Source organism: Callorhinchus milii, unplaced genomic scaffold, assembly GCF_018977255.1.
Source record: "Callorhinchus milii isolate IMCB2004 unplaced genomic scaffold, IMCB_Cmil_1.0 Scaffold2, whole genome shotgun sequence".
Classification (NCBI taxonomy): Eukaryota; Metazoa; Chordata; class Chondrichthyes; order Chimaeriformes; family Callorhinchidae; genus Callorhinchus; species Callorhinchus milii.
In genome coordinates this window covers 28,092,505-28,111,526 of record NW_024704743.1, presented here as the reverse complement: position 1 = coordinate 28,111,526, position 19,022 = coordinate 28,092,505, and the positions used below count along the sequence as shown (strand labels likewise).

The window sequence follows — 19,022 nt, the reverse complement described above, 5'->3', positions numbered from 1 at the left end:
GACTAGAAAGGAATGGTGGGGAGTGAGGGTTGGAACTGGGCCTGTAGCACCTCCACAGCATCGCTAGCTGAGTGCAGCTAAACTCAGATGAAGCAGAAACTGAAAATGAGACTTCCTTGGAGCGATGCCTTGGTTCCATACTGAGCAGTAACAATGTACAGCCAAAAGGGAAATGGCTGGTTAAAGCTAATGGACTTTTCCTATTCTAAAATTTCTGACTTACCAACCGGGAGGCCCACACTGGCAGCTTTATCGTGCACGTTGGTATTTCCATGTGAAAAATCTTGGCACAGCAGTACACATTCAGATTTTAACAATTTGCCTGCTTACAAATGGAACCAGTAGTACAATTCAAAACATCATCTAATTTGTGCACCCACACAACACACACAATTGATCATGGCAGGACCAGAATACAGTGCAGTACTGTCCAACTCTGAGCAGCAGATGTTCAGAGCACCATACTGCAGCTTTATGAGTAGTTGATAGAATACAGTGAATCAGAAATAATTGTAGATGATTTATTCCTGTTGGTGGTCCATCCTCAACAAGCTAACCTTCCCCAGCAAACCTGATGTCTTGCAAAAGAGGAATATTCAAGGGTAGAGGAAGCAAGCAGGAGAGTAGGATTAGACTAGGTGGCTCACCCAGAGTAAAACATCAGTCATGACTTGATCGGCTGTTTCCTTGATTCTATGTCTCTCTTCTGCAAAGTTCAGTCTCTGTCAGGTCATAAGTTACACAACAATAAGGCCGGATTTTGATGCTAAAATAGTACTTGAGGAAATAATTTAAAAATTTTTTGGTTTCTACTGCCAGAATTTTTACTCACTACAAACGCCAAATTAAATGTTTATGTACTTAGGGCTGGATCTATTTATTTTCCTGGGTAGAACACACATTCCAACTGGTCAAATATATGAAGAGCCAGGGGATTACATGGCTTTGAGCAACAAATAAAGTAGGCGGTGAATTGCCTTGGTGTCCTTTGAGTCAAGAGTCAAACTCTGTAATTCAGTACAATGCCTTTCACATTATATTTACTTTATCCTTGGTTTATCCCATTTTCAGTATGTTTTTTAACATTATTCCTAGGTAGGCAAGAGCACAATGCAAAGATTACTGTAATTTCACACAAGTGAGAGTTATCGTTTCCTCAAGTGAGGTTTGTCATAGAATCATGCCATACTGTATCACAGAAACGGTACCATTCAGCCCATTAAATCTGCACTGGTGAGCCACTTGGTTTAACCCCACTTTCTATCTCGGTCCCTTTAATATTCCTCATTTTCAAGACATCAGTTTTGCTGAGGAAGGTTAGTTTGCTGAGGTAGGACCACATGGTGGTGGGAATAACTCACCTACAACTTTTGAAATCACCTACATCTACTTAACAGTGTTCCAGTAGTGACACTCGCAAACCTGAACCTGAATCTACTGGAAATGTTTGGATAGGGGATATAACAGGGAAAGGGAGTAGACTAAATGTAGCTTTTCCATATTTCTGTGGATAAATATGGGTTTTGTTTCAAAGCCATAAAAGTGCCCAACCAACATTGTCAATGTTTTGAGACTAACTCCTGATGTGGAAGCTACATGAAATATAAATTGTATTTTATTGTAAGTGTTCAAGTCTGTGTTTGTCTGATTTTGCTCAAGACTTCAATATCCAATAATTGGCATAGATAAGGCATGTTTCCTTTTTTGAGGGGGCAGGTGAGTTGAAGTTTTTGTTTCAAATTCAGAGGTGGTTTCAATTTGAGATCAGCAAAACAGAACAGAAATGAACATCTAAATCTTGGTCAGTTCACTCATCCCAAACTTCAAATAGAGTATGTGGAAATGCTAAAACACACACACACTCTAAATGATAGTCAAAATGTCTTACTTTTTTCACATATTGTTTTCATTTCTCCCTCTGCACCACGCAAAAAGGAAAGAGAATAATAGTTTTCTGCTTGACTGTCATTAATACTGGTGCCAGAATGGAGAATCACTTGCAGTCCATTACAAATAGGAGAGGAAGAATAATAGTGACAAAAGAAGGTCTGACATGCCCACTGAACCTGTTCTGCTACTTATTACATCATGACAGATCTTTTAAGTCCATCTCTGCCTTTTCACTGTTTCTCTTAAATGCTCTTTCTTCCCAACAATCAGCATCAAAATCCCCTGTTAATGAGATCTAACAAGTCCAATTAACAAACTCCAATATATTTCCAGCTTCTAAATAAGAAATGCAGAACAGAGTTAGCAATCACGTGACTCTTATCACCCATCTATCACACTGGGGTTACTGAATAGCTTCACATGAGTATGACAGATCGTTTTATTAATGATCTGTCCAGCAATGCCTCCTCACCTGGGAGCACATTGAAAACCAAACTCATTTCTGAGAAGGGCTAATGGTTTCTAGAGTAGAAGTGCTCTGCAAAGCAGAGTGTGCTCCACATTCCTTACCCCATCTGACACGAGGGTCACCAGCCTCGGTGAGGAGATCACTGGAGCGCCATAGAAGCAAAAACATTTTATGCACTGAAAGGGACAATTCGGTCACCATCATGCCTGTGTCAAACCAGTCAATATTTAATTGCAAACAAATGCCACAACTTACATCTGTGATCATTTTGCCCCTGGTCTTGTTTCTTTCTCTGTGGTTGGCTCTCTTCTGCTTTTGCTGTAAGACTCTCTCTCTGGTGGTGCGATATTCCAGGGCAAACTCGCTGATTATCTTACAGAACCTGTGAATGCTGGCTTCTCGGATGGCATATGGGGGATGGCCCATAAACAGCAGAAATGCATGAAATCTAGAAACAAAAGTGAGGGAAGGAAACACTCTTTATAATAATAATAATCCTTGCATTTGATATAGCTAGTGCTTTTTCATGTCTTCTAGACTTCTCAATGCGCTTCACAGAATAGGCTATAACAATCTTTTCATAGACTGCCAACAGGTTATAGTAAGAGTGAAAGCAATTCTACCATATTTCCTTTGAATGAGCTGTTGGTTATTATTAGGATCAATATTGAGTGTTAAATGGGCTTCCATTCGATGTGTCAGTGAAGAGATGTACTGGTATTTTAAGATCTGCAAATCAGGAAATGCCCAAATTTAATACCCGAGCCTTATTTTAAAGCAACAGGGTCTTACAGAATGACACTAGATGGAATTTGCGGCTTCTGGTCTGTTTTATTGGCTGATCTAAGTCAGGTTTGTAACCTCAGTGATTCTGGACTAGTGAGTGGAGTGAGCTGAGGTACCTACTCCTGGTCACTAGATAGTGATCCACTATGGAATTGGCTGAGGGCAACACTGATGTGAACTGCAATGTCCCTCAAAGTCATATATGCTACTGACATTCACAGTGGGTGTCACCCTCTTTGCTGGATGAGGTACCAGAAGATGTGAGACTGTGGACTTGTATCTCAACATGAGTCAACGACTCAGGTGAAGAAGAGTTTGTGAAATGATAGGATTTTTTTACATACAATATATACGCAAACTGATAACTTAGTGACAGTTCATCAATGTAGAAAACAACAACATGATACAATACAAAGCTCCATTTCTGTAGCACCTTTCACATCAAGAGGGCATCCCAAGGCACTGGCAACAATAACAACAACTTGTCATGGAGTGCTTAAACTGTAGAAGATCTACTGGAAAAAAATGACTCATAGGGGGTAATATGGTTATTTTCTTGTTTCTTACTTGTTAACCTTAAATCAGCCAATTTAGGTACAAATCAACCAGTGTATAGATTACCATTTCAGTGTAAACTGTAAACACCTTTAAAAAAGTAAAACCCTTTTTAACTTTGAATGCAGGCCTTGACTGTCATTAAAATTCAATACTCCTTGAGTTAAGATCTGTCCTGCTGGCCCGGGCTTTTAGATGGAACACTTTGTGTGTACAAAGCAATTGTTGGGGTAGGAGAGAGACAGAGGAATGGGATGGAAGACATCAGGAACAGCAGCACCTTGCAAAAGTATGCCTCACATCAACTGATCATGGAGGAGCATTGATCACAGCCTTTTTTTTAAAAAAAGCACATGGCCAAAATGTCATAGTATTGGCAAAGGACACTGAAAAGGTAATTTTTAAAAAAAAAATCTAGTTATAAAAACAGATAAGAAGGCGAGAAAAATGAAAATCTGGTCCAGTTTGACTAGTGGCCACTTTTGCTTAGGAATGAACACAAGACTGCGTTACTGTCATCTTTCAGAGGGTGGTTTCTCTCTGAAATTTCCAACACCAGAGAAACATGTGAGTTACACTTATAAAAGAGAAGGGAGTTTCTCTCCTGGTGTCCTGGTCAATTAATCCTCCAGATGAATTGGTTGTTCACCTCACGGCTGTTTGTTGGTCTTTGCTGCTAAGTTTGTCCACAAAACAGTCACTGTGCTTGACAGTAACTGTTTGTGAAGGGCTTTAAGACATTTCAACATGATAAATCACCATATCAAATACACTTTTTTTCTTTTTCTAGTTGGATCCAATAGGCTCTGATAAATCCTTGAGTGCTTTGGGACATCCTCCCAATCTGGAAGCCACTATTAGATAAGTGTAAATTGTATTGTAACAACTATAAAAAAGAAAAAGGAAACTGAATGGTTGAAATGTAATGCTGTTTGTCTCTTTCATATCAGGAATAATTTTGATAGCTAGCAAGTGATTCTCAATGTATCTGACTTGTTACAGGTAATAATAATCCTTGCAATTGATATAGTGCCTTATCATGCCTTTGAGACGTCTCAAATCGCTTCACAGAATATACTGTAAAGTGAATTGTCTGCATATATTGGGGGTGAAATGCAAGATGAGTGTTTCTTATGAATGAGGCTCTGATAAATATGATAATTTCAGTCCTACTGGGGGATGCCTGCCAGTGAACTGGCTCCAGATGTGATGAGAGTTAGTCCTGTCAAACTGAGGATAGGCTGGACCTCTGACCTTTGCTCTTCAATGACCCAGACTGTCTTTTGGCAGGATGGGCCGCACACGAGCCTTTAATTGTAGCCTGCGCTGTTGTCTCCCTCCCCATTTGGGGGAATCAAGCAAATGTCACAGATGTGCAGCATTGTGGGAATGAGGAACAGATGGAATGAAACAGCACCGCGAGGACTTCAATAGAAATGCTGTTAAATATTCAGTCGAAAAATAAACAAAGGAGAAACTTCAAACACATCCTCACATCAAATGGAACTTATGGGCAGATTTAGCAGAGATAATACTCGACTTGCAACAATATCTATTTGAGGATAGAAATTTGCACGGCTTATTCTGCAATACTGGCATTCTTCTATGTTACTAAAGGTGAATCTAATTGACAATATTCATGGGATCGAATTTGCTGTATTTCTTAACCGATTTCTTAACAAAGGATCCGAGTAGCGCAAGAGGGAAGTCCATCTTGTAACCCCAGAAGTGGATCCCATCGACCCACAGGTGTCTGAGGCAATCAACCTACCGAGTTCAGTTCTCACAAGTCAATGGGAATTCTTTAACAAGACATCCCATTAAGAAATCCTGCTAATTACAGCCCGTCCAGACATCATTCCCACTGGATCTGAAGGTTGGACAGGTCATAAAGCTTGGACAAGAAGCGAGTTAGCGACCTGGAAAATTCTAGAAAGTGAAGATATTCAATATTCTCTCCCTTCTCCCTCCCCGCCCCACCCCAAATGTCAGGGCACTTGGGAGCACAGCGGAAATAGAGCAAAGATTATTTTGTGAGCACGGTACGGCATGAGTGAGTTTAAAACAGCCATGAAATATTATTCATGGTGATAAGAAACTGCAGTGAGGAAAATAATGGTATAACCTTGGGGTAAAAGCCCAGCTTCAAATCCAGTGAACCACAGCAGAAAAAGGCTCGAAAATATCCTGTAATAATGTCTACTACTGGAAAATAACATGTTATGAAGTATTATTAATAAATTACAAATTAAGTCCTAAGAAGGTATACAAATTTGGTAACTGGATTGGGTATGTTAGTTGTAAGTTATTTTATTTTCTCCCTATGTTCTCTACATCTCTACCTGACCTGTAAAGAGAAACTGCTCTAGGCCTCTGCATGTTGTTGCTCTGTACAAGGATCTGTGGCAGCAGTCTTGGGCAATGCTAACCTGATTTTCTCTCTCTTTCTTCCTGTGTTTTTTGCTTAGTGCTGCATTTGGCTGTGAGGATTATGGCAGAGAATGGGATCTCAGAGTGTTCTGAAAAATGAGAACACTTTAACTGTGCCATCAAACAGGACAATCAGTAAGAAAGTGAAGTCTCAACATTGCAGTTGAACTGCCAGCAAGGTCAAAGTGAACAGAATCTTCCAGCCCTGCAGATTACATACGAACACTGAAAATGTTTCAGTTGGATGTTTAAAAGAATGAAAGAAGGACACTTCAGTAGTAAAGATAATAAGGGCACGGTGAAAGGGCGGTGCATTGGGATTAACATAATGAAAAGAATAAACTGGTGGAATAGGCTCGATGGACTGAAGGGCCTTGTGTTGTCCTTAGATTTAAGACCATTTTCTTAAAATTCAAGATTGATTGGGACTCGCTCTGTTATTTTGGAAGCCGCATTTTCAGTCCTATTTAGGTAGAGCAGAAAATTGGCCTCCAAATGAAAGCTAATTTGAAGACCCTTCCTCAGAATCCTGTATGTTTTAAAACCATTTCTTCAGCCCAAGAAATACATGAGGTGTTTCCAGCATCCAATGTTTGGTAAATGTACTGGCAATCAGTTCTCTAGCACTGTTACATAGAATTACATAGAGTACAGAAACAAATCATTCGGCCTAACTGGTTCATATAGGTATTGTATTCCACACAAACATCCACCAGTTGAGGTCAAAACCAATAGTTAAAAGTACTTTACATTTCTCATATAAGAAACAAAACTGACCAAGGGAAAGTGATGACGTATTCCTGGATTGGGGAGGGGAGCAAACAAGAAGGGAACGCATTCCATACCTATTTACTATTCTTCTGTGAACAATTTTTAAAATGATGATTCTCTCGGCACAGTCTTTCAGGAACTCAGACATTTTCTGCTTCAGGACAGGTTTCATTTCATGCTTTGCAATAGCTTTCAGGTGATCCCACGAGGCTTTGCACCTCCTCTCCAGTTGGCAAAGATTTTCCTGGAGCTGATCAAAGTCAACCTGAAAAGAACAGAGATTATTGTTTTAAAAAAGCAACGTATTATTTCACTCCGTTGCCTTCCATTGTTGGTTTATGTATTTAGGTTGAGCATCAGTGGCTTTCATGTCGGAATGCTGGTGCCACTAAAACCTCAACACTTCTTGCAACACTATTGTGCAACAGAGCTGCTTATGTTATCTTTTCTGCCCTCCTTCCACTGCAATTTTCTCTCTTTCTCCTGAAGCAACTGGCTGATTCATGCTGGGTTTTGACTGCATGGGCCCCAGGTAACAATCTGGTACTTTTACCCAAGTGGCCACACTACACAAATGCAAGGATTATTATTATTATGTGAATGATCAGACATTGAATGTTGGCAAGCTATTTGACAGTGAAGGGTGGGGAGAAAGGGAACAGCACTTGCCAAAGCCAAACCTGTCCTCGCCTGATATACACATGTCCTCGCCTGACATACATATATACACACTTTCCAATACTCTTTCCAACAGGCATTGCTGGATTGTGAAGGGGAGTGGGAACTCTGATTAATTTTTTAACTCGGAGCACAGGGAAGTTGAGGAAACTTTATTATAACAACACCACACGATTCACTCCATTTAAACAGAGCAGAACCATCTACTTCTTTGTTAAGGTCCATCTCTTTGCACTTTTGGTGATCTTTTCCCTGCCCACCCCTCTCAGCTTCCACCCCCAGTTCGGGTGCCCATCCAACAGTGTCAAACATTTTGGGACATCCTCCCTATGTGAGAAGCGCTTTATAAATATAAATATAACATTATTTATACAGCATGGTGACTGATTGCGGACTGGATGTTTCCCCTGCAGCAAACTCCTGTTAACTTGTCGCTCCAAGGGGAAATGTCTTGGTAATGAGTTCTCAGGAGTGGTGAGTTTCCTTCCCCCCAAAAATAATAATAAAATCGGTCACTCAACCCACGACTGTTTATGGGACACTGCTGTGCGCAACTGGCTGACGAATTTCGGCCGCAAAATATACAGTCAATCCGATTTACAGTATATTCTGTGAAGTGCTTTTGAGATGTCTCGAAGACTTGATAAGGCGCTATATCAAACACAAGGATGATTATCGTATTATATTGTACTTTCCATCCTCAAACCTCCCGCCGCCCCCCCCAAAATTTTTAATTTCCATCTCAATAAGAGAAACACCAAGTTTCTATTCTGTTTGGTGGCTGGTAAATCCCTCAGTCAAGACTTCTGACTTCTCATAAAAAAGAGAGGCTTTGGCTTGTACTGAAATGTCGATCTGAAAGTGTAAAAAGTTGAGTGGATGATACAGAGAGTCAGCTGTTTCAATTCGTAATCAGGTCAGTGGCTCTCTAAGAAAATGCTGCAGGAAAGCCCGTACCTTTTTATTGGGCTTATATGTTTTACAGCGCACACATGCTCACCGAAATCCTCGGCGGTCTCCTTGCCAGGTGGTAAAGCGGTTAACTATTTAAGATAAAGGGACCTCAGAGAGTACACACGCTCCTGTGCACTATAAGGCAATTAGTTTAACAAACGCCAGCTCCTGTCGACTGTCCGTCCGTAGTTTATTTATGATTGATACAGTAACTCTGGTGAGGGAAAGTATCACCACAGGCCAGCTGAGTTGTAAACCTGCACTATATATGGCTTGACAGCAGTAAAATTGCAACATTTACAAAATATCCTGATATCATGTTACAGCCCCCCCGCCCCCCCCACCAGCCTAGACTGATCAGACCAGCAGACTCCTATAGCTGGCGAGTCTGAGAGAAAAAAAATCAGTGTCTGCTTTAGGAGAGGTGTAAGGTGTAAAATACCCTTGTATTTCTACAAACTAAGACATGTAATTTTTAAAATAAAAATATGTCCACCAATCTCCCACCACCTCTGAAATGCTATTCTGCATGAAGGGTAGTATGTATTCGTAAATACAAATTGTTGATTTATTCATAAAACAGCAGTACAACTGATAACCGGCAGCAAAGTGGAATTTAGTTTTGTGAAGGATTTGTAAACATCAGCTTTGCTCAATTGGCAGCACTTTCACCTCTGAGTCAGAAGGTTGTGAGTTAGAAGATTGTGGGTTCAAATCCCACATCAGAATTTTGAACTCACAAGTCAGGCAAGAACTCCATTGCTGTGCAGGGAGTGCATAGTATTGTTGGAAATGATATCCTCTAACAACTCATGAGACATTCAACCGATTATCTTGTCTACCTGTTTTCAGGTGGGAGTTAAATATCCCCAGGTACTCAAAAAAGTCCTCAAAAAAAGGGAAGATAGGTACTCCTGTTCATGGGATATTGCTGTGTGCAAATTGGCTGTTGCATTCGTCTGCAAAACACACAGTTGCTTTACTTTACAGATAATCCCGTGAAGCACTTTGTGAGTTGCCTTCCTGGCATTTTGTCTAAAATGCAACATTTGCAAAAAAAAGGATTTGTTAGGTTAATTGCAATTCCCCATTCATGAGATTTGTGAACATCAAATTGAAAAACTCAAGTCGACAAAGACAGAGAAGAGGCTGGCAATGTCCACCTGAATCATCACCTTTATTTGGGTTTCACTGGTCTGGGATTCGGGATTTTCTGCAAATCTCACAATTTGAAAATCGCAAACTGGAAATCACAATTACTAGAGCAAATACAGTTTGTGAGAAGATAATTCAGTGCCAGTGCCTTGACTGATAGTGGCACCTGGCCACAGCCACATTAGTGGAGTGTGCAGCCAATATATTTAAGGGCTCTAGTAAAAAACCTTAAATCTCTGTGGTGCTTCATGCCTCAGCACACTTGCAATTTTATTACTTTCTTTCCTTTTTATAAGGGTTACGTTTCAAGGTACCAAGTATCCCAATATCATTTACATTATTGTAGATTACAACTCGAATCAATCAGTCAGCTGACTCCTTAGATTGCATCTAGCAACAGTGAATGCTTCTGAATCTATTCTGCACCCTTTTTAAATCAGACTCTCTTATTCAGTAAAAAGGCAGAAGAATGTCACAAGTTGCCTTCTGCCTTGCCTGGAAAATACAGCTTAAAGCTCTGGATCACAGACAGACAGAAATTCTTACTCACTGACATACCTTGGCTGACCTAGTGATGGCCCCGATCTCTGAGTACAGGTCTGAACTATCTGGAAACTTTTCCACCACAATAGTAGCAGTGTGGTGGAGCAGAGACTGCTTGTGGACAGTGTCTTTCACTTCTGGAACCTTCGCCAAGTAGCCCAGCTCAAAGCCTTTAGCCTGCGGGAAGAGACAAGACAGTCACATCACAAAGACATGTAAGAAAATGTGCTTTGAAAATTATATTAGTACATAATTTGGAATAGGATTCCAAACTGAGCTTCAGTATTGATATGAAATGATTACATTGTTTTTCTTCGGTCAGCCGGATGTCTGATACACACGGAAACCGATTGCCACGCTTGAGGGTATCCAAACCAAATTATTGAGAGTTCCATATGTGCATGGTTTCCGAGTGCTTCAAGTATTAAAATAAGTGGCTTGCAAAATTAAGAGACATAGGAGGGTTCCCATTGAAATTTCCCATCAGAAACATCTAGTGAGAAGATATCTATTTTTAGGTATCAGAATATGATAGTCATAAGAGGCTTAGATGAAGAAGATCCTTTGGCTAATTTGATTTCATCCTTGTAGAATACCCATCCTAACACAATTACCACATCCAACTGGTTCTTAAATAGGTTCAGCCCATTACCCTTCCTGGTAATTCATTCCAGAGGTTAACATGCTATGTAAATCATACTTCCTGGTGTCTGTATTAAAATTCCCTTCACAACTCTGAACCTGTGCTCCCTTGTCCTGCTGCCTTGGTGTATCTGAAAGTATTGTTCTTGGTTTATTGTCTATCTCCGTTAGCATCTTATAAACTTCTGTAAGGGCTTCTGTGAGATGCCTCTTTTCATGACTGAAGTTTACAGTGATTCCACATAACTCAACTCTCATGGATCAAGTTCTCCAATGTCTTTAGATCCCGGGCTGCTTCCTTATACTTTCCTGTCTACTTTTGCAGTGCACTGGACCTGGTTTCAAAATAGACTCTGATGCAAATCTGCATTTGGTGATGCAATTGTCTCATTGTGTTGCTGATTCCATCAAGTACTACAGATCAACAGCTCTTTAATCAATTTAAATACAAATCATGGTAGAAATGTGGAGAAATGATTATGAATACTGTAGTGTGTGGTGGAGGTTAGCCAGCAGGGGGCGTGTTGCAGCAGAGTTTTCGCATCAGACTGTTTTCAGCTCATGGAACCAAGTTGGCCCGAGAACTCTCCAATGCACAAAGTCTGCAATTGTAATCTCTTGGATAAACACCCAAATTCCACAAACACAAGGGTTGGAAATTCACACCAATCTAAAAAGAAAGACAGCTTAACATTTTGGGAGAAGGTTCACCCACAAAACATTGCTCTTTCCCTGATGGATCTGCTATTTATTTCCAGCATTTGCAATTTGCCCCCTCTTTCTTCCCACCGAGCGGCTGCAATAATAATAATAATAATAATCCTTGCATTTGATATAGCGCTTTTCACGTCGGGAGGACGTCCCATGTAAAAAAGGGAAGCCTTCATGGGGAAGTGATGGATTTAAAGACATTCTGGCACATTGCTTATGTGCCACCTGCTTGTATGGCTTGCTTTAAAACTAAGAAAAACAAACAAAACCAAATCCAGCACATGTCACCGTTTCAGTTGCTGCCCTACTCAGCATTGAATGTGTTCTACGGTTCTGGGTCAATACCTATTCCTACACTATGCAAGTTTCTGAATTTAATTGCAATCCTTTGCCAGTCATTCAGATGTGATTGAGTATTTGTTTTTTCTTTGAAAAAAAAGATAAACTCAGAAAATTATCACGGAAAATGCTTTTATTCTAAATATTGAAAAGCTTCTAACATTTGAATGCAGTAACTTTTATAAACAGTTCCAGTGCCTTTAGAATACACTCTTCATGAGTGGTACACATGAGTGGTACACAAAACATGTACCAGACTGAACACTAAGCCACCCCTGTTTAGTGTTCTTTGGGCTGGTTTATGAAAGCAGATTAATGGTACTTGCTTCCACTTGTCTCATCTGGCACTGAGTAGGTCTGGAGCGAGTCATGAGATGGCATTTATTTTTAAAAAAAGCAATTTCTGGTGAATCTCATCTTCTCCAGGGAAGGTTAAACTTCTTTTTGAAACCCATTGTCGGATACTGCAATGTTCCATGCTGACCCAGTTTGCTCCGCTCTCTGTCTTAGAAGAGAACTTGTTATTGCGCCACTGTTGCATTTTCCATTCTCGCAACAACAGGTCGCCCTGTAACCATTATAAGTGAAATTGCCAATTAAGTGCTAAATTAAACACAATTATGTAATGTAAGTCCACGTTACTAGGAACCAGGTTGCGAACGGTCAACCACATGAGAGCCCTACTTTCCAGTACACCAAGGCAACAAGATAAGAGGGCAGAAGCTCAGGGTTGTAAAGGGCAATTTCAAGATAGACACCAGGAAGTATTACTTTACATGGAGTACAATCAATGGCTGCCCAGGAAATGTGGTTGAGGCCAGGGCACTGAAACAGCTTAATGCTGCAATAGGAAGATGGTAGAATGGGGACTTTGGAAGGTTGAGACCAAATGAATTGAAGGGTCTTTTAGCATCCCTTTCTACATGGTCTTTAATCAGAAAAGAGTTTTATTTGTGTTGCTCCATGCTGCAGGACTCCGGGGAGTCCTGCGGCGCTTTGGTTAGAGCACTCGTCCCGCAAGTGAGAGACCTGGGTTCTATTCCCGGCAGGGCGAAATGTTGGGCAAGTTTCCTTACTCCAAAATCCTCTGTTTACTGAGCAGTAAGTAGGAACCCGGTTGTTAATCGATTGTTGGATCGGTTTTCCAGGGATGATAATCCTTAAAATAAAATTATTTGGTCACTCAATCAACCGCTGTTGTGGGACGCTGCTGTGTGTAATTGGCTGCCACGTTTCGCCCACAAATATACAGTCAATTCGCTTTATAGTATATTCTGTGAAGCGCTTTGAGACGTCTAGAAGACGTGAAAAGTGCTATATCAAATGCAAGTATTATTATTATTATTTGACAGGAAGAGAAGGTATTACTCTATATTAAGCCTCCAAAGTACTCTCCAATGGGGAGATATTGGCACAGAAAATTCTACTGAGAAAAACCATAACTTAAATACTGTATAATAAAGGGACAGGGTAGTTGCACAAACTCACATTTGATGCATTTAGGAAGTTTCCAATTGCCAGTAATGTAGCCAAGATATATCTTAAGGATTTATTGTTCTCCAACTGGTCCATTCCTTCCTTCAGGTCCTGTAACGGTTCTGCAACTTCCTGCAACAAACACATTATGAACAATCGATCAGAGTCATGGCAGCAACACCAATGGAGACTTCAGCCAGCTTCACATGCAAATCAGTCGATAGTTAAAGACTGGTTTGGAGTGTAATTTTCAGTGATGTGAAATGACATCAGGTATCACATTTTTCACCCAGATGCGTTCAACTGTTGGATCAGACATTATAGCGCACCTGGGGCTCTGTTGCTTATGTGTTATTTTGTCAGTTCTGCTCTTTGGAGAAGCATTGTACTTAATGAGTCCCAGACGTGGTCCCTTGATGCATAACGTAAGTTGAATATTAGCTCAATGAGGGTGGACGTACCTTCTCGACTGTTTCATAGTCCAGTTTGAAAGCCCAGAGCTGGAGTCGAGCTGAGAGCTCACTGATGGAGGACAAGGTAAGAAGGAACTGCTCTGCGGTGCCTAAGGGAATGTCAGGATTCAGCAGTTGGGCCTCCTGGATCTTCTGCTTCTCCTCTTCCGTAGGAATCATGGTTAAGATTTTCTAAAACAAAACCAGACAAACCTTGTGTGTTTTTTTTGTGTAACTAGCAGGAAACAAACATTTCTTGACTGATCTGTGCACTGGTGTTTGGACGTTCTCAACCTGGTTCCTAGTAACGTAGACTCACATTACAAGAGAAAGAATAGAAAAGTATTCTGTACCTAATGTTCAGATACCTTGCCCTGATAAGCACAAAACACGAACCACAAATAAGAAAAGGAAAAAAAAGACAATTGATTCGGAGTGTACTCAGAAGTCATTGATTTATGTTTACACATTAGGGTTGGGGTAACTCATCAACCCACTCCCTGCACAGTTATACCCCTGTGGTCTTAACCTCAATATTATTATCTTGAAATTTAAGATTGTGCAGCATTTCGGAAAATTCTTCAATTCATTCTAAATTTGGAATCTCTGGTCTTGACTTTCTTTCCCTTTCCTCCTTTCGCAGCAAAAAGCAATTGCAATCGTCAATTTATCATATAAGGAATGAAGCCAGCTGAGTTTGCACCCGTGGTACACCATGTTACTGTACTACCATCACCCGAGTGGGAGGTTCATTCTGAATGTTTGGACTCCCTTTCCTTATATGTGGCACATGCTAATGGACAAATAGGTTGTGTAAATAGGAGGATTTTAGCAGCTTACCTCTATACCTTCCTTGTTCAAGGCATATTCATCAAAGTTGAGGATAGCTGTTTTGATTGTTCTTGGAGGGGGTAATACTGTCAATCCAATGTTAATGGCGTTGCTCCTCTTTGAATCTAACACAATGACTTCCTGTCTCTTCCCATCCGATGCACTTTTCTGAGTTAAGCACATGTATTAGTGGTTATATCCAGTTGATATCACACTGAGAAGTGCGAGCTCACTCCTCCTGAGACGAATTGTTATGACGTGATGGTTTTAACATAATAATTACAATCTCTTGAAACACATGGTTATTATATAATTCAGCCAACACTCCCATCCAGGAATTCTGCAAACACAGGAGCACAGCGATGGGGCAGGTTTACGTAGTTAAAATAGATTTGTCCTGCAGCTCAGTGGTTAGAGCACTCGCCTCGCAAGCGAGAGGACCTGGGTTCGATTCCCAGTAGGGCAAAACGTTGGGCAAGTTTCCTTACTCCACGCGCCTCTGTTTACCTAGCAGTAAGTACGAACCTTCTTGTTAGTCGATTGGTGGATCACTTTTCTGGGGGGTAATAATTCCTTTAAAAAATAATAATAAATTGGTCACTCAATCCACGACTGTGCGCAATTGGCTGCCGTGTTTCGCCCACAAAGTATACAGTCAATTCACTTCACAGTATATTCTGTGAAGAGTTTTGAGATGTCTAGAAGCTGTGATAAGGGGCTATATACAAATGCAAGGATTTTTTTTGTTTATATTATATATTTGAACTGCCCACTTGTACTCCTAGTGTACTCAGATACAACAGCAGCAACAAAATTGCATTTGTATAGCATCTTTCATGTCGGGAGGACGTCCCAGATAAAACAAAAAGTATTCACCTGTGTAACCTAATCACTGCACACAAACACCAAATTAACACTTCATTTACCGGTATACAATATCTAACATCACACGCTAGCAAAGCATTATTGACCAACATACTGATTTAGTATCCACTTTGGTCCTGTTGGAACTCAATCCCTACCCTCAGAATCAGTCCAAAACCGCCTCGAGGACAATGATCCATCACTATATCCACTGTGGGTCAAAATCATCGAAGTGCTCCGGGACCCTACCTCGCGTGAAGGGCGCTATATAAATGCAAGTTGCTGCTGTTGTTTGACCTAAGCTTGACTGACACACACCTCTGGATAACTGAGATCTCCAAATTGTAGACGAGGGAAACTAGGAGAGAGTTAAGCGAGCTTACTATTCTGCTCACTAACTCTAGTCAATTTTTCAGCCCACGTTCATAAGTTTGCAACTAAATGTTTTGGATCTGCGACAGAACACATGTTTTGAGGACACTTTTAAAACAAATATGTTGTGAAGCACACAAATGATTACTAGACTGTATTTTTTGTACTAACTGGAATTGCTGATGCATATAAATGTGACTGATAACTTTTTCTAACAAAAGCAGTCACTACACTTGACAGTATTTTCTGGGAAGCACTTTAGATGCTTTGATAGGACAATAAAGTTTCTTCCTTTCTTGATAGTAATCCCAAACCAAAAATACAATGATCTCACTAAATAATGGAGTCTAATTTGCAGTATTTCTCAATTACCCTCAGTTTTAAAATGTAGGACAATTTGTTTGTAAATTTAAGATTGCACAGAATTGTGGAAGACCCATTAAGTTCAGTCTTAAATTGGAAGACAACTTTCGTCAGTTCTTAACAAGAATGTGACTTCCAAATTGAGACCAATTTGAAGATGTTTGCACAATTCTGCATTATCTTAAATGTTAAGAGAATATGGTCTTTAGAGGCTGACTAGGTGGAATTTTGGGCCTGTGATTCCTTTATAAGGAAAGCAAGTCATGTAAAGGGAAAGTCCTTGTAACTGGAAATGCATCAAATTGATGCATGTGAACTATCTCCACTTTGACACAACCTGCCTTTGGAGCAGAGTTTCTGTGACTCAAAAGGAATTCTATTGAATCCTTTATTAAGGAATCGCATTCAAAAATACAGCAAACTAGACCAGTTATAATATCAAATGTTTTGTGGACAGCAGTCAGAGGAATAATAGTGCACTGTACAATTTTTAAGTCCATTGAAAAGTAATTCAGAGCAGTATTGTCTGTTAGATGAGTAGGAAGGGTACAGGCTGTCCATGAGGGTCTGTTCTTGACGACTGCCATGCTGTCAGGGAAGAAGCCCCGAGCAGATGTCAGTCACTGCAGGAAGGACAGCAAATTGGAAGGAAAGCTCTCATGGAACTCCCAGCTGCTGGACAAATAGATCTATTGGCTTAGGGCAGGCAACAGGCTGACCGCATACCCTCTGGCCTGGGGAATGGCACATCGGATGAAGCAAAGAGAAGGAAAATTAACTTATTTTTTTTAAGAATGAATGTTCTTTACAAATGAATGAACATTTGAGGATCTCCACTGCACATCCCCTGACCTTACGGGAGCCAGCCTTCAGAGCTGAGAAGACGCACACGAGTTTCCAATCAAATAACATCTGCGGGAATGATTTCCTGGTAATTTCACCTGCAGAATATTATAAAGTAGAATTGCTGGAATGCACGGAACCCCAGAACATTTCGCTGAAAAGCAAACAGACCCTGTCCTTTGAGGACCACAGGAGGCTCTGAGCACCAAAAACATGACAAAACCAGACGTTTGTGGTGTATTCCGAGAAAGCTCTGAAGTCTGAATGGTACTGCAGCCTTCTAGCACTCTCTCGTTTTGGTTTGAAATATTCAGAAAGTCAGTTGGAGCTCGAAAACATCATAGCACTGAAAAGTCAAGATTGCTTTTGACCGAACTCTGCCTGTTTAGTATCACATCGCTCTCCCACTCTGACCACACATTCCCACATTAGAGGGGCTGCTATGCCAAGCATACTCATCAAAGGAGTGTTCCGCCAAGAACAGGATCCACTGACACCTGGCACTTAGTAATGCTGCTTTTACAACTGTACCTGAGTTTGCCAGTGATAATTGTGCATTTCTCAGTGGTTACTATTTTGTATACAGGGATAGATGATAGAGTGTGTATCATCACGTGCAATCACAGGGGTACATTTTGAGTTGGCTGATTTCTTTTGATTGTTCTGGAAAGAGAACAACAACAACTTGTATTTATATAGCGCCCCTCACGCAGGGTAGCATTCCAGAGCGCTTGACAGTGCTGGAGCATAACGCCGAGCCGGGGGGAGGTGACTGTAAGCACGGTCAAATAGAAAATCTTCAGGCGCGACCTGAAGATGGGAAGGAAGGGACAAGGTGGAGGGATAGAGGAAGAGTGTTCCAGAGTTAGTGGCTGAAAGCGTGGGCACCAATGGTGGAATGGAGAGCACAAGGAACATGGCTCGAGCGAAGGTAGTGGGCTGTGGGGTAAGCAGGTCGGAGAGACAGGGAGCTGCCAGGGCATGAAGGGATTCAAAACTTGTGTGAGGATCTTGAAATGATCCTTTCGGCAATAGGGAGCCAGTGGAGCCTGGCTAGAACTGGTGTGATGGGGGTACGGGGTTTAGTAAAGGTGAATATGTGTGCGGCGGATTTTTGGTTCAGCTGGATCCTGTGCATGGTGGAGCTAGGGAGACCGGCGAAGAACGCATTCGAAAAGTCGAGTTGGGAGGTGATAAAGGCATGGACGAGTGTTTTGGCTGCGTCTGGATTAAAGTACTGTCAGAGGCGGGCAATGTGGCGGAGGTGGAGGAAGATGTGGGTTGAACATGACGCCTACTTTGCGCACTGGTTCGGTAAGTCTGAGAGATATGCTGGGAGGTTGAGGAGGTCAGAGCTGGAAGATAAAAGACATTGACAGGAGCCAATGAGTATGGTTTCCGTCTCGTAGAATCAAGGATGTTGCAGAGTAAAGTTGCGACACTATTCATATCACTTCTAGCATCTTTGCCAAACAGCTGTGCAAACTTAAGGTAAATAAATCTCAGGGGCTGGATAAATTGCATCCGAGGATCCTTAAGGAACTAAGGGAGGAAGTCGCAGAAATCCTGGCATAAAACTTTCAGAAATCTCTGAATACTGGAGTGGTGCCGGGGAACTGGAGAAAGGCAGATGTTACTCCTATTTTTAAGAAAGGTAACAAAAGTGACCCAGGAAACTACAGACTAGTAATTTTGACATCCATTGTGGGTAAAATTATGGATGGCATTTATTAAGGATCAAATCATGGAGCACCTGGATAGAAATAAAATCATAAATGATAGCCAATATGGGTTCATGAAGGGGAAGTCTTGCCAATCTAATTTACTGGTTTTCTTTGACGGTGTGACAAGGGAACTTGATAAAGGTAAGGCTGTGGTTGATGTATATCTGGATTTCA

General features: G+C 41.0%; 1 protein-coding gene and 1 non-coding gene across 2 annotated transcripts in view; one reads left to right on the top strand and one right to left on the bottom strand.

Moving 5' to 3' along the window:
* Nucleotides 1–19,022, bottom strand: part of LOC103176312 (FH1/FH2 domain-containing protein 3) — a 353,167-nt gene that overhangs the window by 20,654 nt on the left and 313,491 nt on the right. The window contains 6 exon segments of the mRNA XM_042332021.1: nucleotides 2,615–2,807; nucleotides 6,976–7,166; nucleotides 10,247–10,408; nucleotides 13,412–13,531; nucleotides 13,861–14,043; nucleotides 14,692–14,850. Coding sequence (XP_042187955.1) covers nucleotides 2,615–2,807; nucleotides 6,976–7,166; nucleotides 10,247–10,408; nucleotides 13,412–13,531; nucleotides 13,861–14,043; nucleotides 14,692–14,850 — 1,008 coding nt within the window.
* trnaa-cgc lies at nucleotides 15,076–15,148 on the top strand. Its single transcript has one exon. It is a non-coding gene; the product is annotated as a tRNA-Ala (tRNA).